This window comes from Arachis hypogaea, chromosome 6, assembly GCF_003086295.3.
Source record: "Arachis hypogaea cultivar Tifrunner chromosome 6, arahy.Tifrunner.gnm2.J5K5, whole genome shotgun sequence".
NCBI classification, from domain to species: Eukaryota; Viridiplantae; Streptophyta; class Magnoliopsida; order Fabales; family Fabaceae; genus Arachis; species Arachis hypogaea.
This window is the reverse complement of record NC_092041.1, coordinates 118,110,303-118,133,400: the sequence shown is the minus strand read 5'-3', so window position 1 is coordinate 118,133,400 and position 23,098 is coordinate 118,110,303. Positions and strand designations below refer to the sequence as shown.

The 23,098-nt window shown below is 34.1% G+C and overlaps 2 protein-coding genes and 1 long non-coding RNA gene across 3 annotated transcripts; 1 reads left to right on the top strand and 2 right to left on the bottom strand.

The window, feature by feature from the left end:
- Window positions 1-5,262: 5,262 nt before the first annotated feature.
- Window positions 5,263-8,777, bottom strand: LOC112697925 (auxin response factor 3-like). The gene is made up of 4 exons (XM_029287733.2): window positions 6,634-8,777; window positions 6,012-6,191; window positions 5,730-5,814; window positions 5,263-5,658 (listed from the first exon to the last, which is right to left on the bottom strand). Exons 2-4 carry the CDS (start codon window positions 6,102-6,104, stop codon window positions 5,441-5,443), a joined length of 396 nt encoding a protein of 131 aa, XP_029143566.2. The 5' UTR covers window positions 6,105-6,191; window positions 6,634-8,777; the 3' UTR covers window positions 5,263-5,440.
- An 881-nt stretch (window positions 8,778-9,658) lies between these two features.
- Window positions 9,659-12,171, bottom strand: LOC112756227 (uncharacterized). The gene is made up of 3 exons (XM_072198475.1): window positions 11,161-12,171; window positions 10,010-11,046; window positions 9,659-9,904 (listed from the first exon to the last, which is right to left on the bottom strand). Exons 1-3 carry the CDS (start codon window positions 11,836-11,838, stop codon window positions 9,859-9,861), a joined length of 1,761 nt encoding a protein of 586 aa, XP_072054576.1. The 5' UTR covers window positions 11,839-12,171; the 3' UTR covers window positions 9,659-9,858.
- A 3,862-nt stretch (window positions 12,172-16,033) lies between these two features.
- LOC114924196 (uncharacterized) lies at window positions 16,034-18,245 on the top strand. The gene is made up of 4 exons (XR_003810998.2): window positions 16,034-16,208; window positions 16,300-16,354; window positions 16,443-16,571; window positions 17,940-18,245. It is a non-coding gene; the product is annotated as an uncharacterized lncRNA (long non-coding RNA).
- Window positions 18,246-23,098: the final 4,853 nt, after the last annotated feature.

Sequence of the window (23,098 nt, the reverse complement as noted above, 5' to 3'; positions counted from 1 at the left end):
GAAAATGTAATACTTGAGAAAATAAAATATCTTAATTCTTTAATTTGAAACTTATTTAAGATCAAGTTAAACATATAATTATCGTAAAAATTGTGATTAAGTTAAATATTTTTACTTTATATTATACACTATATACTACCAGGGTATATAAAACGAATTCTTAATTATAATTTAAATAAGATAATTAATTTTAAAATATAATTTTATTGTTCTCTCTCCTTGATGTAATATAATAATTATATTTCAAATATAAATTAATTGTATTTTGTTATATCTAAAAAACTATCTGCTAGCTAACATACACCAAGATATGAATACATTTTATCAAAAAGAAAATAACATAGAAAATTATTAGAACAAAAATATGAAGATCATTAATACTTTGTCTTTGTTACATACTATTCTGTACGTAATTAAATACTATATCATCTTCTAATGTAGTCCTCAATGAGTTAAAGTAGAGTTGCATGCTTGGACATACCAAATTATATATATATTTTCAAACCTTCAATTTTTGAAAGCAGTATTCTTTCAGAAATTGTTATAATCATTTGCAGTTTTTGGTTAATAAATTTTTTTCAAAAACCGCTATTTCTATAGTGGTTTTGTTCAGCACAAAATTCGACCGTTACATTTTATAGTAGATTAGTTCAATTAAAAATTATTACACTCGATAGCAATTTCTATAAATATAAAAAAATTGTAATTTTTTTACTGTATTAAAAAGTTATAATCGAATAAATTTAATTTTCAAACAATTTATTTAAATAATTTATCCTAAATAATGAGTAACGTCTGGAATTAACATTATATCTATCAATTTCAGTCAATATAATAATAAGGGCAATTTACGCATCTAAATTGTTTGAGCCCCAATATTACGCAAATACATTGTTTCCAAATTCAATACGCAAATGCATTGTTTCACTATTTTATGTAAACCACTACTGGCAGTAGCGGTTTATAGGTGTGCATAAACCGCTACTACCTGCCGCGGTTTATGTGTGGGAGTGTGTGAGTGTAAACCGCTGCTGCCAGCAGCGGTATACGTGCGTGTGTGTGTGAGTGTAAACCGCTACTGGTAGTAGCAGTTTACGTGTGATGGGCTGAATAGGTCTGCCTATATAAACCATAGAGGGACCAAATGTGGAGAGGTAGAGTGTTATTCACAAATGGAGGGGGAGGATAGTTTTGTGGCTCTGCTTCACTGCTCTGGAAAAATTCAAAAGAGCAAAAGACATGGTGTAAAATTCACAGATAGAGAACCACTTAGTGTTTTTATCTGATTATCGAATACGTTGGCGGAGATTAAGTAAAGCATATTACGGAAGCTCGGTACGTGTGGGACGAAGTGGGTAAAAAAATTATTTTACAAGATTCCCATTGATGTTATCTCAACTGGTGTGAGATATGAGACCTTCGTGATCGGGTCGGATGAAGACTTGCAGGTCTTGTTTCACTGCAGGCGTAGTTTTCCGGAGGTGAGGGTAACTGAGCTGTTTGCGAAGTTGAAAGATGGTGTGAATAGCTCTGGGGCATCGGCACCTAATCCTCAGTCGACCCCAGCTGGTGGTGCATCAACATCGATGCCTGTGTTAGCAGTGGCAGTTCCGAATGTGGAGCCCGAACGTGCTGGGGCTGTTCATGCATATGTTGGTCCTGTTGTTCCTAATTTTGAATGCCATGCCGGACCGGATCGAGTTGAGAATGCACTGTTTGATGATGATTCGGATGAGGAGCCTGTCGATATTGGTGGGGAAAGTGATGATGATATTCCAAGAGGTAGACGTTCAGCCCATGGAGGTTCCGGTTCTGCAACACAGAAGTACCCTCCCCACCTCTCTTCTTTGAACTTGGAAGCCATCGGCCAACAGCAGAATGCTGATGCAAACTCACCAAGGCAACCACTCACAGCATCCCCATCCACAGGCAGCCCTAGCTGAAATGCCACGTCATGCAATGTCACTGTGCATTCTCCGAAAGGCATGTGGAATGTATGCGTCTCAGGACGCCACCTCTCAACGAACGCACTAACAAGTGGCTCATCCAACCAGAACCATTGGCTGTTTAGCCTTGCCAAATGGAATCCAGCCCTCTCTAAATACGGGATGATCCTTTCATGCATGGGCATATTCTGTTGCCGTCTCACACTGTATATACACCTAGTGTGCTGCACAGAACAATAAAGAAAAACAGAGTCCAATTAAATTCTCCTATCCTTGAACAAATTCCCATATCTAACCGTATACGAATACCTTAAACCATCAACAAATTCTCCTATATAGTATTAAAAAAAATTCCCTAGTCACGATAGGGAAAATAACAACACACATACTTTACTAAATAACATCCAGAAATTTTAAAATATTGTAAAGCTTTAAAATTTAAAACTTCATATCATACAAATATCCTAAACAAACTATAATAATTCACTAACGTCAACTATCCCTTTCCCTAGACTAAACCAACACCATGTAGCATAACATTCATTGAAGGGATTTGAAATTCAGGTAACTAGGAATATTTATAACTTACCAAGAAAAACTCAAAATACTAAACCAAAATCAGTGAACTAACATGCTAGCATGCGAAGCCTAATTTCAAACTAGAGGAAATAATCTATAAATTCTAATTTGTCTACCTAACCTACCATTTTTCTGACTAACATATGCAAAGCCTGGAAAAAAATAAATGTTAACTAACCTCGTCACCAATAGAACCGGCAATATGCGCAACACCGTTCAGTCGGTACAGGGTCCTGTCTGCCATGATAACTCGCCAGAAGTCGCCACTGAGAAACCTCGGGCCCGCTCACAACTTGCTCTGACCTCTCTCTAGAATTTTCTCTCTCTAAAAAACTCCACAAACCATCTAAATGCATAATCCGCGGCTACAACCACGGTTTATATAGGCAAAACATCACACATAAACCGCTACTGGCAATACAGTTTACACTCACACACACACACACACACACACACACACACACGCGTAAACCGCTACTACTCACACACACACACACACACACACACACACACACGTAAACCGCTACTGCCAGTAGCGGTTTACAATCACACACACACGCATGTAAACCGCTGCTGGCAGCAGCGGTTTACACTCACACACTCTCACACATAAACCGCAACAGGTAGTAGCGGTTTATGCACACCTATAAAATAGTGAAACAATGCATTTGCGTATTGAATTTGGAAACAATATATTTGCGTAATATTGAGGCTCAAACAATTTAGATGCGTAAATTGCCCTAATAATAAATTATCGAATAATATAACAGATTAAATTGACTAAGAAGAGACCTACATCTATAAATGGCACCAAGCATGTCAACGGTATAAAGTAGATCATGGTTCAAAAGTTCAACATAGCTAACAATCCAAGCTTCGACATGTTTGTATGATCATTCTTTAATTTTTATTTGAAAATCAAATTGTGATTTTGGGCAAAAACATTTAGACAGAAATTTTTGCCCAAGTCGTAGTTTAAAATTTGACAATCATGTATCAAATGGAGTAAAAGGAAGTCAGACGCTTAACCTAGCAAAGAAGCAGTCATAGGCGTAAAAGAAGGGTCGTTCTAAATCTACTAAACGGGGGAAACACACTCTCTCCTTTGAGTAAGGTGGCTCTAACACATAGTTTCTCTTCTCTTTTTTATTCTCACAGATGCTATGCACTACAAAGGAAACGGGGAATTGCGGCGCTTTTTAGAGTGATTTGCAGCGATTTTAAGCCGCCGCGAAACGGAATTCCAGCAGTTCGTTAAACGTCGCCTATTAGAAGTTGGTTATATGATTTAGCGGCGATTCTAAGAAACCGCTGGCACAACCGCTACAAATCAGATAATTGATTTTGCAGCGGTTTTAAAACCACCGCAAAACTAGGGGTGTAATCGGTTCGGTTTGGTTCGGTTTTGGACCGAAAACCAACCGAATCGACCTGATCGGTTGTACATTGATACCAACCATTCGGTTGGCTGCTGTTTGAACAACCGAACCGAACCAACAGCGGTTTGATTCGGTCGGTTTTTTCGAACAGCTCATAAGCAGCTTATGAAAAATTAGCATTTTTAATTATATACAGCCATATATATATATATATGCACTTATGTAGAACAAAACCATTGGATAACAACTTCAACATCTTGCACCAAACATATAGACTATATTATAAATAGACCATATTTCAAAGTCTTAAACTAAATTCAAAGGGGCAATTAGTGTAGAACCGGCACAAATATATACACTATATTATAAATTGACCTTTGCAATGTGAAATATCAAATGTCACGATATTTCATGCCACAGTTGAAGCCTTCCTCAACTTGCAGTTCTGTTACATCTTAGAGACTTAAAAAGACACAATAAAAGTTCCAAACAAACTATTAAACTAAGACTAAGGCATTAAATTATTAAGTAAGACAACTACCATGCATTCTTATTATTAATAACTTCATAATAATATAATATGTTACCATGATATACATACAAAAATCTGGTGCCAAAATGCTCTTAGTTTTATATAGTTTCCACAACTGGTGACACGGAAACACCACCACTTGCCAAAATGCTCTTTACTGTTATAGCCACATTTTTTAGCTTTTCAGTACACTTAAAACATGGTAAAAGACAAATTTTCTTGTAGTAATATAACCGAAAAAAAAAAAAAAACTGAAGATGGATTATGTTTTACAAATGTAACCTTAACTACTTCATGTATTAGAGCATCAATTCCATAAGTAATCTGCAGAATCTAGCATCATGATCTTAACAAGTTCTCTAATCTGACTGCTCAAAGAATTGCATTTATTATTGGTTGCATATTTCACTGTCAGTGATTTTTGGTATCAATATTAGTGTGGAAATGAGATACAAGAACTTGATTTTTAGGAATAAAAGATACAAGAACTTGATTTGATAAACATTCAACCAGAATTCGAGAGAAAATGAGATAGAGGAAAACTGATATCATTCATGGTTGATAAATTGGAAAGCTACCCTATACAAGTGGACAACACTCACAGAAAATAAGAAATAACCAAAACAAAAGTAAATTGGAAGAAATTAAAAGATAAGAAACTCACATAACAGTACCACAATATCAAGCTCAATATCACTAAAAATCCCACTAAAAATATAAATCAAGCACAACATCAGTAAAAATCACACAAACAGAATTTAAATCAAGCACAACATCACTAAAAATCCCACAAACAGAATTTCTAAAAACAGAAGCACAAACAGAATTTCTAAAAACAATTATTCAGGTTAAATCAAGCATAATATCACTAAAAGTCCCACTAAATCAAGTACAAATATCACTAAAAATATTGCAGACTAGGATTTTGTTGACAATATATACATTAATTACTGTAAAAAAAATTATAACCAAGCACAAACTCTAGCCTCCAAAGAAGACATTGTTCAGTTGCTTTTTGCAGGAGAGGGCTTGGTGAAGAAGACTGGATTGCTGGTCGGCGACGGACTGCTGCTCGGCGACGGACTGGTTGGAGTGCTGCTCGACCCTAGTCTTAATTCTCCATCGTCACCCCTAAGGAATAACACAGCATCTCCAGACACAAGCTTCTTCTTGTTCACAAATGCACTCCATCCAGTTGTGAGCAAATGTCTCCGTGGCTGCCCTGCTCATAAAAAGACAAGAAATGATTACTCCGCGCATGCAGACACATAAGAATGGTAATGAATGAGATACCTCTGTATATATGTCTAAACCTCCATTCAAGGCCATGCAAATCCTTCGCCACAAGCTCTTGTGAAGGCCTCTGTTGACTGTAATCCTAAAGTGAGCAATAAAACATAATTTCAAATTGTTATAAAGATAATGAACGAACAAAAGTCTTAGATCTGCTAACTTCACCACATCAACAGAACATTTAGAGGATCAGACTTGACTGCAGCATATAAAAGTAGGATACATTATTTGAACAGTTCTCTTTGACAAGGAGAAAGGAGTGCCTCAAAGTTCATAATTTACCAGAGGAGGAAAGCAATCTTCAGCTGCTCGACGAGGCACAGAAAATCCACCATGAGTGCTAGTGTCAGAAGCAGTAAGAGTCTTGCAAAACATATGGGGTGTTGTTGACTTCACCACAGCTTCAGTATCATCTTCACCATCAGCATCAACTACCCCATGCCGCAAGTTTTTCTCCACTTGCTACAATTATAGTAACCAAGTTCAAGCATCCTTTTTTTGTTTTTTGAATAAAAGAAATCAACTAATAGAGATGCTTCAGTTAATAGTAAACACATATCTTTCCTTTCCCTTTCACTCTTCTAACAAGAAACTTTGTACTTCTCTTTTACCAGTTAGAAAGTAAAGTTGAAGAGCTAGGTAACATAGACAAATACACAGGTACCATTGTGTACTTTTTGTGTTATTTGGTTCCCAGAAACATGACACGCAGCTAAATTAAGCAAAGCTTAGTCAATCTTACTTTTAATTGACCCCTAAGGTCTAGGCACTGAGTAGTACTAAAATGTTGAGAGAATTTGAAGTATGTTTCTCAATGTCTTCTTCAAATCTAAACTAAAACAAATTAAGATCATAAATATCCTAAATTCATAATTCAGAATTCATAGTCGTGTATAAATCTCACCTCACTTTCAGGAACCAACAAGACCTGGCAATAGACTTCATCACTGCCTTCCTCTGCCTGCTCAGAAAAAGAACAAACATTTCATGAAATTTTCAACAGAAGCCAAACTAAAACTTCGAAAGAGAAAGAATCACACAAGTGCTTATTAAATCCATGAAAATAAAAGGTTGAACTCCTCCACTTTTCACTGAGGAAAACTAGCAAACAGTTTGTGTGCATATTCTATAAAAACAACAAAAATGCACAAGATAACAAGTTTATGCTATATCTAAGATTCTGGGAACAGAAAACAGAGTCAAGGAATAATTATCCTCCCCGATTTGAACAAGGAATAATTAAACTGTAGAGTACGAGACATGATTAGGGTCTAAACCCATTGTGTACATCTCCCTCAGTAGCACTGCCGCTTCATTTAATTTGCCATGCCTGCAAAGTCCACAGATAATTGAATTACAAGTAACCACATCAGGTATGATCCCGTTCATAATCATTCGCTCATACAGAGAAAGGGATTCTTCAATTCCACTATGCTTAGCATACCCATCAATTACTGTTGTGTACGCGGAAGGTGTTGGCTGCAAGTCTCTTATCTCAGCCTTAGTTTTAACAAAACGGTTTTTCAATTGACCAAATTCTTCATCATTCTGAAACCCCAAAATCTCACTGAGAAGAGACTCGGCCCTCACAATGTCGCCCATCTTACAAAAAGCTTTGAGCAAAGTATTGTAGGTAACAATATCAGGCCTGATGCCACCCCTCCAGCCGTTCTCCATCAAAACCAAGGCATGATTCATCAGTCCTGCTTCACAATACCCATCAATCAATGTGTTGAGGCCTATAACATCTTCTGGAATACCCCCATCAACTAAATTGTACATCACCCACTCTGCATATTGAACCAATCCAATTCTGCAATACCCCTTAACCAGGATCTTGCAGGTAATTGAATCAACACATATCCCTCTTTTCAGCATCTCAGACAACAAACCAAACCCCTGATCTTCCAATCCTTGCACACATAAACCCCAAACCACAGTATTATACGTAACAGTATCAACATCATTGCTCCTAAGATACTCTAAAGCCAAATCCAATTCTCCAACTTTGCATAAAGAATGAACCAATATGTTGACACTAAAAACATCAGGCACAACACCACGGAAGACCAAAAAATAAAACAGAACCTTTACTTGAGAAACAAAACCAGAAGCATTGAATTCATACAAGAGCCTATTCCACAAAGGCAAAACAGGAACAAGACCAAGTCCACACATGGAAGAGAAAGCACAAGAGGCTTTGCAAAACCTGCCACAGACCACGTAGAGGCAAATAAGGGTGCAGAAGAAGGAAGCGTAGAGATGGGTCTTGGTGGGTGGGATCAAAATTGAATCTTTATGGGAAAAGGAGGAGAATATTCTGATGGGAGGGGAAGTTCGGGGAAAAGTGGGAGCTAAACAGTGTGAGGTTGCGGCCATGGAAGAGACACGGAGTGCTTCAGATTCTTGCATAGCACGGGCTTGTTCACCTTCAGGTTGCGCTTTAGCGGCGGTGAGAGAAGGTTGAGTCAGCAGCCACGCGACTCCACGGTGAGACAGCGGCGCACGGTGGAGCAGAGAACAGGGTTCCACTCTCCTTTCACGGGTTCTCCACTATATATTTTGGGTAATTTGAAGTTTTGAACTGATTTTGGGTGAAATTGGGTTAGGGTTAGCTGCGGGGCTTCATCGAATCGACGCTATCCAAATTGAATATGCGTCACATTGGAGAGATCGGACGCCAATCACAATTATCTTGGCAAATTGCTGCACAATAGAAAAACCGCAAGCAATTTCTGGCCGCTATCCTCCGTGTTTCCTGTAGTGATGGTGTCTACGGAATTCTTCATAATACTCACTATCAGTAACAAGGATACAGCAAAGAACAATATTATCTACCCAGATACGAAGATTTGGAGAAACTTTGGTCCGCATATTCTTAATAACATGGCGAGATATAAAGGCTACACCTACAAATACAAAAAATAAAGAAGACTGTTACTAAATAAATCGGACATCATCCCAAAGAGGCCGGGTAAAACATCAAAACCAAAAAGAAAGCTACTCTTTTAAAATTCTTCTTCTGCACAAAAATCAAATGTTGCCACTTCCCACTCAGCAGTACATCAAAGCAATACCATTAGGGACAATACAGATGTACAATCAACAGACCCAGCTAGAAAAGTAAAAGTTTTACCAAACTAAGCCTTAGTCTAGGTCAGCTTCTGTCAGACCTGCTGACCAGTGATGGTCTTAATGCAGACTTTGGAGGATCACACTTCCTGGAGGAGATTAACATCATCATGCAGGAGGATGAGGAACCATGTCAGAGATCACATGTCATCGGTCCCAGTCACACCTAGATGTGGACCTGAATGAACCTCCGTCAAGCCCGATGCAGGAGCATTTTGCTTTGGGTAGTATTCCTCCATTCGCCTACACAGCTGCCCCACAAGCTGTTGTAGAACCATCTAGGCCACCCCCACATTCTGAGGCAGGACCATCTAGGCCACCCCCACAGGCTGCACAAGAGGATGATGCAGACAAAGACGGAGAAAAGGATGAGGTGCTGCTTGTCCAGAGACGCCACAGGATCTGGCGCCCTCGACGCTACTTCACAGGGTCGCCTCTTATTTGTATTTACAGATTCACTTCTATCTAATGCTTTTGCAGATGAGGGTTACGCGGAAAAGTTGCTGTCCTACTTGTTTTTTGTTTATATCTATTATTTACTATATTTTTATCTTTGAATTTTGAATTAGTAAGACACTTGTCAACCATTCAAATAAAACACTTGTCTACTACAGAATGTATCATTTGTTGATCAATTAGCCTATAAACTTGTCAAGCATTGAACCTACTACTACTCTCCTATTATATATTAATAGATAATAGATGCTGTGAATGTTCAAATCCAAAATCTTCACCTATCGATCAAAGCGTCCTGAACAAGTATTCTAGAACCTATAACTATTAATAGAACCCACTAATAAAGAAAGACAAGAACTATTATATATAAAAAAGGAAGAGTCACGGGATGTTTATGATTCTAAGAGCCTACTAACACATCAAGCAATCAATTAAACAAGTTTAAAAGTTTAAGTCATAAGTTATTGTTAGCGGTCATTAACGATAAAATTCCAATAAGTTCAAGGAAACACATTCCAAATGGCTACCACAACAACAACAACTAAGCTACATTCTTCCCTTCAATGTCTTCGTCTCCAACAGCAAACCTGTTCAAAGGGTTAAAAGTAAACAAGGAAAGTTCAATGGATAGGTTCAGGAAGTTTGAGACAGTATAATATAAGCAAAGAAGATAGAGAAAGGCGCATGCTCACATGTGGAGTTGGGAATAGGGACCAAGTTTTAAATCACCCTTGGATTCAACCTCGGCAGAAAAAATACCTTCAATTTGGAGCTTTACTCTCGCATAAGGAACAAAGTCAGGAAGATCATAGTCTAGACATGGTTCCATGAAGATACAGACCAGACTTTCTTTCCGGGTGCAATGACAACAGAAAACATGCAACACCAGCAGAGTATCATCAAGACCACCTATATGCAGATCTGCCAAGACGATCTTCTTAGACAAGTCGTACACGTACCAAGTAGCGGCGAAATCAATAATGAGTAGATAATCAGTGGATCCCAAGCGAAGGAGTTTCCTAGGAACGTACACATCATCACGAATTGGCGGAAACCGGCACTCAATGGGTTTCCAGATGTTTGCTTCAACATCATATGACATGAGTGATTGTTGCCTATCATCAAAAAAATACAAGAAAAGGAGGGTCTTGTGATTCTTAGTGCTGTTGTCCTTCCACAGAAAATAACATTGAAGATCCATATATCCTTGAAAAAAGTCCTTATAAGTCACTTCCCTTCTATCCCAGTAATCTGATTTTGGGTCGTAGATCTCAACCCAATCAGCCCCAAAGATTAACAACTTGCCATGGTATGGGACTACTAAAGTTCCGTTCTTGAATGTGTTACCACGTATACTCGAAATCCAAGTAGAGCCATCATTCTCGAGGCACCACAAATTTTTGGGGTAATAAACGTCCGAGCCTACCTGATATTTTTTTGGAAGAATCCAATGCACCATACCACCTGCGAAGTACAAGACACCACCAACGGAACAGAATCCTAGAAACATTGGTAACCTTTCATCAACTCTTATACTTTTGGCAAGAGGCCATTGAGGAGCAACAGGATCTGCTTCTTCAAGATCAACAGAGCCATTCTTCATCAAGTTCGCCTCAGTGACAGTTAACATCCTGCGTGTGTAGGTCGTATATACCTCTTCCTCAAAATTTTCCACAAAAACATAGAATCGCTGCGGCATGAGTAGCTTTGGATCGGAACAAGAAACATCCTGAAATTTGGGAAACAACTATATTATCCAAGATAATATTAAATCAAGAATTAGTTTAGAACAATTAACTGATTCAATTGGCAGGTGTGTTGATAAGAGGATGCAGAAACCGACCTCAGGTTCAGATTCCTCACACTTGCCATCAGACACTGTATCTTCCAAAACTGCACCTTTCAAAATCCCAACAGCCCTTTGCCACCAGTTGTCAAAATCAAAATCATTGTTGAATTGAGTAGCGTGACCCAAATCCCTAATGTGATTGGCGGCTTTAGCCATCAAATTCTTGCCATCTTCGGAAAACCTACCGACCACACCAAACGCACTGAAAGTGCAAGCCTTCACAGCAAACACTTCACCCTCAAAGCTCCTTACTCTCTCCTTGAGCCACTCGGCGAACTCCTCTGCTGCGATACGTAGGATGATGTCTTTCGTGATGATAGGCCCTCGTAGCGGATATCGGTTCCAATGTTCCGCAGTTGAAGCAACGATAAGGACGAGGTTCTCCTTGGCTAGGTCTTCGGGTTCGTAATCAACCGTATCTACGAGATCTAAAATAATACCGTTTGAGGCTAACATATCGCGTAGTTGCTGCGCCAGGGCTTTTGACGTTCTGATTCGGGAAACGAATAGGATCTTACCACATGGACATTCGCGTTCGGATGGTGGACAGAGCGTTGTAAGGTCCCCGATGTGGGGGCTTTGAAGGAGGCTCTTGCGGCGACCCTTGTACAACATGATTAGGGCAGCAGCTGAGGCGGCAGCCGCGGTGAATAAGAGAGAGGATACCGTCATATCCACCGGTAACGAAGAAAACGGTAAGTTTTATTATTGGCTTTTCTTTTCCGTGTTAGGGTTTTTTTTTTTTTTTTCCAGTTGAAGAAACTAGGAAAGTGTATCGATGGCAAAACGGGGAATGAGGCAAACAGAATAAAAAGGAGACGGGCAAATGTGCAATACGCTATATTTTAAAGGTGATGGGGTTTTTGGTCATTTTGGTGATAGGCATTTTTTTAAACCAGCAAGATCTGTAGGCTGATAAAATTAACCAGGAAAAATTGAAATTGATTGTATACTCATAAAAAAAGATGGCCTTTTGCAAAACGGTCCTATTATACATTTAAATTTTGTTGGTAATTAAGTCTAATTAAGTTAGTCCAAACCTAATAAAAATTATTTTTATTAACGTGTATATATCCGTGTTTTACTAACCCAAACTAATCAGATATACAATGTGCTTACATAACTTCACGGATAGAATGAAACAAGCACACAACACATTGATTGAATGAAATATAGCTGATTAGCTGATTTTAACTTTGGCGTGGACGAAGAAAAAAATAAACTAAGTACAGCTCCTACCATAAATAAGAAGCGGTCTTCAGGTAGTTGAAAACAAATGGAATCAGAGACTCAGTTACTAGTTTATTATGCACGCAGAAGATAACTACAATGCCTGCACTCTATTTTAATAATAACTGCTAATATAATAAAACAAAAAGTTATGCGACTATATATTTTAGGAAAATTATCTCATGTACCAGTCGAAAAGAGAGGAACATGGTATGATAGGTACGAACAAGTTGCCAAACTTATTGTTATCGTGTAGTGAAGTACTAAATGTTAAAAAAATCCTTGAATTTGATAATGAATTGACGACTTGACGTAAATGACCAATTTGAGAACAAGAATCGATGGCTAGTTGGTTTCTGAAGTACATAAAAACAAAATCAACTTTTAAATATTTTATTTATCAAAAATATCTTTTATTATAATTAATAACTATAATTTTATATCTTTAATTTTATTTTTTTTCTCCAAATCCTTAATTTTTCTCTAAATCTTAATTTTTTCTCTAAATTCTAAACCTCATATCCTACTCATCTAATCCCCTTCACATTTATATTTGTATATTCCTTTAATGTTTTTCTACACCTATTCTCATTTTAATTTAAGACAAAACACATTTTAAGATTATTCTTTACTAATTTTACACCTTCTGATCTATAGATATATCATTTTCATTCTATTCAATCCAAATTAAACACTGATATTCAAAAGAATAGAGTTCATATTGTTATTGGTATTTTGTTAGTATTGCTCTCTAATTCTTATTATTCCGTTAGAAGAACTCCTCAAATTGTCATATTTTATTGTATTTGATTATTAATTTTAGTTACACATTTAATTAATCATATAAGATGTATATACAAATTAATTTAAGTTTGACTTACAGGAATTAACGTGAAGCTTTAAGAGTATTGATTAATTCAAAGTAATTTTAAAGTTTTATTTTTTAATTATTTATTTGTGATTAATTATAAATTTATTTTCTAATTTTTTGTTTTCTATTTTTACAAAGTTATATTGTTTTTATAATTTTAAATTTTTTTAATTTTTTGTTTGATTAGTATTTATTAGTATTTTAATAAGTTTGATTTCTATGACACTGATTTTATTGATTAGTTAGTTCTTACTTTTTTGTTTTGTATTATTAAAAATACTAATAAAAAATTACATATAAATATAATTTTGATATTGTCTTATTTTATAATTACACAAAATAGCATGCTTCCAAAACTAATTTCTAAACTAACTAATGAAAAAATTCAACTGACAAATAACTGAAAAAGCTAGATTAAATTATTATACTACCAAAGTTTTTCTTATTTTATGTGAGGAGAAAATTATTGCTAAAAATATGTCTCCTACACACTTTAATAGAGAAAATTTAAAAAACATAGTAACTAAGTTCAAGAATATCACATGTCGTTCAAGAATATTATTGTTACATGAAAACTAATTGAATAATTATTAATTATTAGAATAAAACTCTACATTCAAGCAAATTTTCTAACCAAATCAAACTGAGTTATTATAACCGCTTTTTAAATCATGCGTCTTCTCTTTCTCCGTTTCCTTCTCCTTTTCCTTCTCTTTTTCCTTTTCCATTTTCTCCTCCTCCTCCTCCTTCTCCTCCTCCTCCTCCTCCTCCTCCTCCTCCTCTTTCTTTCGTTATCGTCATTATCAATAACACCAACATTTTGCTAACATCTTTATTGGTTCTGATTTTTTCTGGTACCATCATTAAATAATATTGGTTTATTTCAGTTCATTTGTGTGCTAATTGATAGTGTTAGCTTTTCTCTTTTCTACTCTGTCCTGTTTTCTTATATTCATGAGATAAAATGAAATTGTCTCATAAATTTTTCGCCGCTTAGTTCAAATAGTTTTAGACAGCAAGTTTGTTTTAAAAGGGTTATTACAGTAACTTAAAAGAATGTCATAGATTCAACCCCCTTCTCTAACTCTTCTACAACCTTCACTAACCTATGTTTAATTATATATTTTAGACTATGTTTGATTGATTAGATAGAGTTGGACAATATTTAATTATATATTTTAAACAATATTGGTTTTATTATTTTATTTTAAAAAATTTGGTTGATCATTATGTATATTAGATATTTAGAATTATAAATACTTTAATGTTTATGAATTTAATTATAATTTTTTATATCTTTAGAAATTATAAATTTATTGAAATACTCATGAAATTATATATTGTTTATTTTAATGGTTTAATAATTTTTCAAAAAGAGAAAAAGAGCCCGTCAAACTGCCATTAAGTAGGACGGGATAGAAATTTAGGACCGTTTCAATAGACGGAAGAGGAATTAGTCCGCCAAATAGTGATCTTGCCACCCCTAAAATTTATTTTCTTAATGAATGTTAATTTTGTTGTGAAATTCTATATTTCATTTAAAAATGTAGCATAATTGAGTCTAATTCCTACATTTTGAAATGAATTTACTCAAAAAGATTTAAAATATAAATCACCTTTTTTTTACAAAAATTTTTTATTAACATAATTAGTAGTGCTTACTTGAATAATTATATTTAGATTCTAATGATATTAAAGTCAACCTATTTTATTGTCTTACGCCTTCAAAAAATTTACAAGACCGACATAAAAATGTAACAAGTTATATATTTTACTAATAATGTACGTCAGTGATTGATCTTTTAATATTTAAAATAGTAAAAAACTTAAATCTGTAATTTTTTAAAAACATTAAAAAGATACAAATTTAAAATTGACCTTAAACATAAAGATTTGTATTAAAAATAGCTTATAAATTAAATAAATTATTTTATAATTAATTTTTTAATTATAAAAATATTTATTTTTAAAAATAATGATAGAAAATTTTTTATTATAAAAAAAATTAAATCACTTTTTCTAATATCATGATTTAGCATTTATGCAAATTAATGACTTATTCATCTTGGTGATATATTCGTTAACCTTTATTGAGATTGGAAAATAATATTCTTATTTAGTCATATTTATGATATGTTATCATATTATTTTTAGTGATAAAATTTTTACTGTTATTAAAATTAATTATTCATTTTTTTTAAATATTGATATCTAAAATTTATAAATTAAACAAATGATTTATTATCGTACACTTAATTATAGTTTACAATTAAATACTATTTAAATTTATAAATATAAATGTTAAAATTTGTAATTGGATTCTTTGATTTATATCCAATTAATTGAAATTCAAATGGTTTTCATTTAATCATTGATTTCTTCTAGTTTAATTTTTTTCCTAATACCAACTAAATTTAATATAATATGATTTTAATTGTGAAACTTATGAGTTATTGATTAATTTAAGAAACAAAGAAGAAAGTTAGGAGGAATAGAGGGAAATTGATGTATATGAAATGTGTAAACCCCGATTAAATTAGTAAATAATTAGTCAATAAATTAGTTTTTAATAAGGAGGATTAGAAATGTGAATATTATATCAAATTAGGATAGAGCTCATCGAAACGAGAATTTTGACACCAATTTCGAAGAAAATGATCCAGAATTGAACCGAACGGGCCGAACCAGTTGAACCGGATCTAAACCGAACCCTTGGGCCCAACCAGCCCAGCATGTTTAAGTGAAAATTACGGTTTCTTCCTCCCCATTTCAGCAAATGATACGCTGAAACCATAGCAGGGGAGAGAAGAGAAAACCTTCCCTAACCTTACGTTACTTTCCAACGCATGTAACTCCTCCGTCCGAGCTCCGATTGCCGCACCGTTTGTGGCCACACGTTTACCGCGTCGAGCTTTACGTTTCTATTGGAACAATTTCATAGGTAACTTGTTTAATCACTCTCAACCTTCTCTTCCCCCAATTTTCGAATTTTAAGTAGGAATGTTGAATTTCTTTGATTTCTGATGTTTTAGGATCCAATTAGCTTGAGAGAAACGTTCACTCTTGCTTATGTGAAGCTTGGGTAAGGTGAGGATATGATAATTCTATTTTATTTTCTTTGAATTTGAGTTTTGAATATTAAATTGGATATATATGTGTTATAAATGTGTATTAGGTTGAAAATAAATATTTGGAGCTTGAAATTGTGAATACTAGAACTTGGAGGAAGCGGATTAGATGAGGTTTTGATGGCTGAGTTCTTTTAGAAAAATTGTCTTGGAATAATACTTGGGAATCGGCTAAGGTATGGTTTAGGTTTCTTACATTTAATATATAATGTTCTGTGAAAACTTAGGCTAGATGACCATAGGATAGGTTAGATTGCATGCATATATTTAATGCTTAGTATCCTGTTGATGAACATGGTTGGTTTGGTGCTTGTTGGTTAACTGGTGATTTGGTGAATTATTGATTTGAGGTATTTAGTGTTAAAAGCCTAGGATTTGTGAACTATGATTCTTAGTTGAATTTTGGTTGTTGGATTTGAATATTGTATGAGTATAATTGTTGATTTGAGGTAGATTTATTGTGGTGATTTGTTATGATGATGAGGAAGGGTATGTTGAATTGAAAAGAATGCAGGTTTGGACCCGAAAAGGGTGGCAAAGTCCGAGTTTTAGAGGAGATGCTGTCGAAATTTTATAAAAGTTAGAGATTTTGTTTATATGATTATTTAAAAGAGATTTAGATTTAAAAGTTATATGGTTTGATTTTAAGTTATTAAGAAAATGAGTATGTTTTAAGTTTGAAGTTTGATTCTTAGAAAAGAATGAATTATGTTTTGAATTGAAACTATTGATAGACGGAATGAGAGGTGTGATAATGAAGGATAAGGATTGAATATGTTTAATGTATGATGATGAATGAGATGCAATTGAGAATGATGTGGATGTTGATGAATTATAATTGAATTATTTATATGACTTATGAATTTGAATGATCTGAGATACGAGATTCCCTGGATTAAGTGTCGTGACTTGCCACCACGTGTACCAGGTTGAAAACTCGATACTCTGTTGACCCTACGATGTAAGTGTGACCAGGCACTATATAAATTCTCGGAAATGTTACCCCCATTGAGCAATATTAATTATTTGAGATAAAGCTATGCATAGACTCATGGGGATGCACGTCGGGGGACAGTCTAAGTACAATTCAGACTTGTCGGGTTGGCTGGATAACCGACAAATGAGCCTCATCAGCCGTAGGACAGGCATGCATCATCTGCATATTACTCGAATTACTTGTTTGTGCATTAGTTGGGTGTGCCTAACTGTATTTGCCATGTTAAATGTGTAATTGTTACTTGTTGTATTTGTAACTTTCTTGTGCTTGCTTATATCTGTTTAACTGTCTGTGAAATACTGAAGGAAGTGGAGGTATGGAGGAACGGCAATATGGGGTTTAGACTTAAGGTTAAGTTAAGTCAATTTTAGATACTCTTAGAAAACCACCTTTTATGGCTTCTGTTTAATACTTTAAGCTCTATAATCTGAGTGTCGGCGTTCTAGGATTGCCTCTGGCATTCCCAGGACCTTATATCTTATGTGTGTGGCACCTTTACCATACTGAGAACCTCGATTCTCATTCCATATATGTTGTTATTTTTCAGATGCAGTTCGGGAGTCATCTCGTTAGGCGTCTGGACTATTAAAGCGGAGGGGTTACTGGATAGTGTTGTTGTATAGTTTTGTTGTACAGTGGTGTATATATATGTACTTAGCTTTCTCTCTGCATAACTTGTTCTTTTTGATCCTCTTAGAGGTTTATGGAGAGGCAGGATTGTGTATATGTACTTTTGGGTTTTGGATATGTATGTATATATGTGTAAATATTCTCCGGCCAGTCTTGATTTGCAGGCTGAGTTAGGAGCTTGTTATTTTGTATTTTTGACACTCTATTCCTACTTCTGTTATCTTATGTTTGACAGTTATGGTTTTCTTAGCACGCAAGTTAACTCGTTCCTTGAGCGTTGCGCTTTTATCTCGCGATTTTTATTTCCCCTATTCTTCAAGGCTCCTAGCATATTATAATTTTTCTGCTATTATATGTACTCATTTTCTGTTAGAGGTTGTAATACCACACCACCTTCGTTTTACGACTTAAGCATAAAGCTTAGTGTGGTAGGGTGTTACAAAATGGAAAATAATTTTTTAATAATGATGATGATATGTTTAGTTTACCCAACAAAACGGCTTTGCTTAAAAATTATGCATTCAGCCATTCACACTTTTATCTCATATCAGTCACATGGGTTATGGATAGAAGGGACATTGTGTGCGGGTATATACTTGTCAACTATAAAACCTGTTGCAAATCTACCATGAACTCCTGATTTTCACGTACACTCAAAGTAGTTTATCAAATTTTGACCGTTCATATTAATTTATGTTATATCTCTATGGTCAAAATGAGAGGAATATCACATTCCGTTACGTACATTGCCATACCAGAACAGCTTCCTACATTTTAAGTTACCATACTACTTCTATATCACAATCTCAATCTATTTCTGACCAATTAAAGGAATTCAGATTGATCTTTCATTTCCTAAAAATCCTAAACCTCAGAATCAACATCCTATGACCACAAGAGCCAAAGCTGGCATTACAAAACCAAAAACATTCTTATCCACTGCCTCTTCTACCTAGATTGATGATGATCATTTGTTATCCAAAGATGTGGATTTGGATTTTTTAAAGTTTGAATTTCATTTTAAAGAGTAAAGTGTGATCTCTTACCATTTATTTTATAAGTGGGATTAAAAATAAATATGAGAAAAAAACTATTTAAAAGTAGAAGATCATATTTTACTCTCTAAAATACAAATTTAAAATTAGAAAATCTAAATTCTAAAAATGTTACTCAAGCAATGAAATTTATAGAGTGGAAACTAGCTATGACTCAAGAATTTAATGCGTTGCAAAAGAACAAGCAACAAGTCATAGGACGTAGTTATTCCACCACCAAATGCTGTAGTTACAAGATAATGTTTATTTGCATAGAACTTTTTTTTTAGTTTGTTCATAATACTAAATTGTATAAAATTTTCACCTGTTATTATTAATGTTTGATAAGGAGACCCGATTAAAAATTTAAAATATATGACTTCAATTTGTTTAGTCATTTTCTGAATTTAAATTGATTTAATTGTTGTTTATCATAGAAGTGTAGCTAACCCGCCCTAAATTAAAAAAATATATATTTAAAAAATTAAAGTTAAAAAATCAGATATGAAAAAATAATTATCTTTTTTATTTTACTTCTGAAAAAAATTCCTTTGTTTTATTTTATGATTTATTACCACCAATTTTACCTTTTATTTTTTAATTTTTCCTCTTTGTTTTTTCTGGGATTATTATTCTACCATGAGTAATATTAACATCACATCAGTGTTTATTGAGTTAAGGTCCGGTGGTTTAGGATCTTATTTACTAATATACATTTATTGGTGACAAGAGTGAATAGAATTCTACATTTGTAAAAATAAAGGTGAACCCATGAGCAAGCCCATTTACATACTTGAATAAATATGATTTGGGTTGGGCCAAGTTGCACTAGATATATTTTTTAAACCAATGTATTATCGTTTGGTAATGAAAATGTGAAACTACATCAAATGTTCTATTCCCCAAAATGATATAACATTTTTTCAACGGAAAGCATATTTTGTTTGGCAATGAAATAACACCTATATTTAAAGGATTCGACTATGGTGCTGAAACAAAAGTTTTTCAGCATCTGTTGAAAAGAGTTGGCATTAGAAAAAAGAACACGTATCGTTGTTATTTTATAGGAGGAGACAAGTTCTGAGACAAAGCAGTCAGAGCAGAAATTTTTATGAATTGATTATCTTGTGAGGTCTGATAATATTATAGGATTAACGAATTATTAATTTGAATTATATTTTTTGGTTATTGTTGTTTTGGGCATGGGCTTATGTTTTATTTTTTGGCGAATATGAATTAAAAAGATGTATGCTTAGTTTTTGGTGAATAAATTATTCTTTCAAGGTCGAAAGTAAAAACCAAAATATCATAGAGAAATAACATAATATATGGTATACATTATGCTTAGTTATTTCTCTATGATATTTTGGTTTTTACTTTCGACCTTGAAAGAATAATTTATTCACCAAAAACTAAGCATACATCTTTTTAATTCATATTCGCCAAAAAATAAAACATAAGCCCGTGCCAAAACAACAATAACAAAAAATATAATCCAAATTATAATTCGTTAATCCTATATATTATCAGACCTCACAAGGTAATCAATTCATAAAAATTTCTGCTCTGACTGCTTTGTCTCAGAACTTGTCTCCTCCTATAAAATAACAACGATACGTGTTCTTTTTTTCTAATGCCAACTCTTTTCAACAGATGCTGAAAAACTTTTGTTTCAGCACCATAGTCGAATCCTTTAAATATAGGTGTTATTTCATTGCCAAACAAAATATGCTTTCCGTTGAAAAAATGTTATATCATTTTGGGGAATAGAACATTTGATGTAGTTTCACATTTTCATTACCAAACGATAATACATTGGTTTAAAAAATATATCTAGTGCAACTTGGTCCAGCCCAAATCATATTTATTCAAGTATGTAAATGGGCTTGTTCATGGGTTCACCTTTATTTTTACAAATGTAGAATTCTATTCACTCTTGTCACCAATAAATGTATATGAGTAAATAAGATCCTAAACCACCGGACCTTAACTCAATAAACACTGATGTGATGTTAATATTACTCATGGTAGAATAATAATCCCAGAAAAAATAAAGAGGAAAAATTAAAAAATAAAAGGTAAAATTGGTGGTATAAATCATAAAATAAAACAAAGGAATTTTTTTTAGAAGTAAAATAAAAAAGATAATTATTTTTTCATATCTGATTTTTTAACTTTAATTTTTTAAATATATATTTTTTTAATTTAGGGCGGGTTAGCTGCACTTCTATGATAAACAACAATTAAATCAATTTAAATTCAGAAAATGACTAAACAAATTGAAGTCATATATTTTAAATTTTTAATCGGGTCTCCTTATCAAACATTAATAATAACAGGTGAAAATTTTATACAATTTAGTATTATGAACAAACTAAAAAAAAGTTCTATGCAAATAAACATTATCTTGTAACTACAGCATTTGGTGGTGGAATAACTACGTCCTATGACTTGTTGCTTGTTCTTTTGCAACGCATTAAATTCTTGAGTCATAGCTAGTTTCCACTCTATAAATTTCATTGCTTGAGTAACATTTTTAGAATTTAGATTTTCTAATTTTAAATTTGTATTTTAGAGAGTAAAATATGATCTTCTACTTTTAAATAGTTTTTTTCTCATATTTATTTTTAATCCCACTTATAAAATAAATGGTAAGAGATCACACTTTACTCTTTAAAATGAAATTCAACTTTAAAAAATCCAAATCCACATCTTTGGATAACAAATGATCATCATCAATCTAGGTAGAAGAGGCAGTGGATAAGAATGTTTTTGGTTTTGTAATGCCAGCTTTGGCTCTTGTGGTCATAGGATGTTGATTCTGAGGTTTAGGATTTTTAGGAAATGAAAGATCAATCTGAATTCCTTTAATTGGTCAGAAATAGATTGAGATTGTGATATAGAAGTAGTATGGTAACTTAAAATGTAGGAAGCTGTTCTGGTATGGCAATGTACGTAACGGAATGTGATATTCCTCTCATTTTGACCATAGAGATATAACATAAATTAATATGAACGGTCAAAATTTTGATAAACTACTTTGAGTGTACGTGAAAATCAGGAGTTCATGGTAGATTTGCAACAGGTTTTATAGTTGACAAGTATATACCCGCACACAATGTCCCTTCTATCCATAACCCATGTGACTGATATGAGATAAAAGTGTGAATGGCTGAATGCATAATTTTTAAGCAAAGCCGTTTTGTTGGGTAAACTAAACATATCATCATCATTATTAAAAAATTATTTTTCATTTTGTAACACCCTACCACACTAAGCTTTATGCTTAAGTCGTAAAACGAAGGTGGTGTGGTATTACAACCTCTAACAGAAAATGAGTACATATAATAGCAGAAAAATTATAATATGCTAGGAGCTGAGAATAGGGGAAATAAAAATCGCGAGATAAAGCGCAACGCTCAAGGAACGAGTTACTTGCGTGCTAAGAAAACATAACTGTCAACAAAGATAACAAAGTAGGAATAGAGTGTCAAAAAAAAAATAACAGCTCCTAACTCAGCCGCAAAGTCAAGACTGCCGGAGAATATTTACACATATATACATACATATCAAACCCAAAAGTACATATACACAATCCTGCCTCTCCATAAACCTCTAAGAGGATCAAAAAGAACAAGTTATGCAGAGAGAAAGCTAAGTACATATATATACACCACTGTACAACAAAACTATACAACAACACTATCCAGTAACCCCTCCGCTTTAATAGTCCAGACGCCTAACGAGATGACTCCCGAACTGCATCTGAAAAATAACAACATAGTATGGAATGAGAATCGGAGGTTCTCAGTATGGTAAAGGTGCCACACACATAAGATATAAGGTCCTGGGAATGCCAGAGCAATCCTAGAACGCCGACACTCAAAAGAGCTAAAGTATTAAACAGAACCATAAAAGTGTTTTCTAGAGTATCTAATTGCTTAACTAACTAAGTCTAAACCCCATTCCGTCCCCTCCCCACTTCCTCAGTATTTCACAGACATTAAACAGATAAGCAGCACAAAAGTTACAAACAACAAGT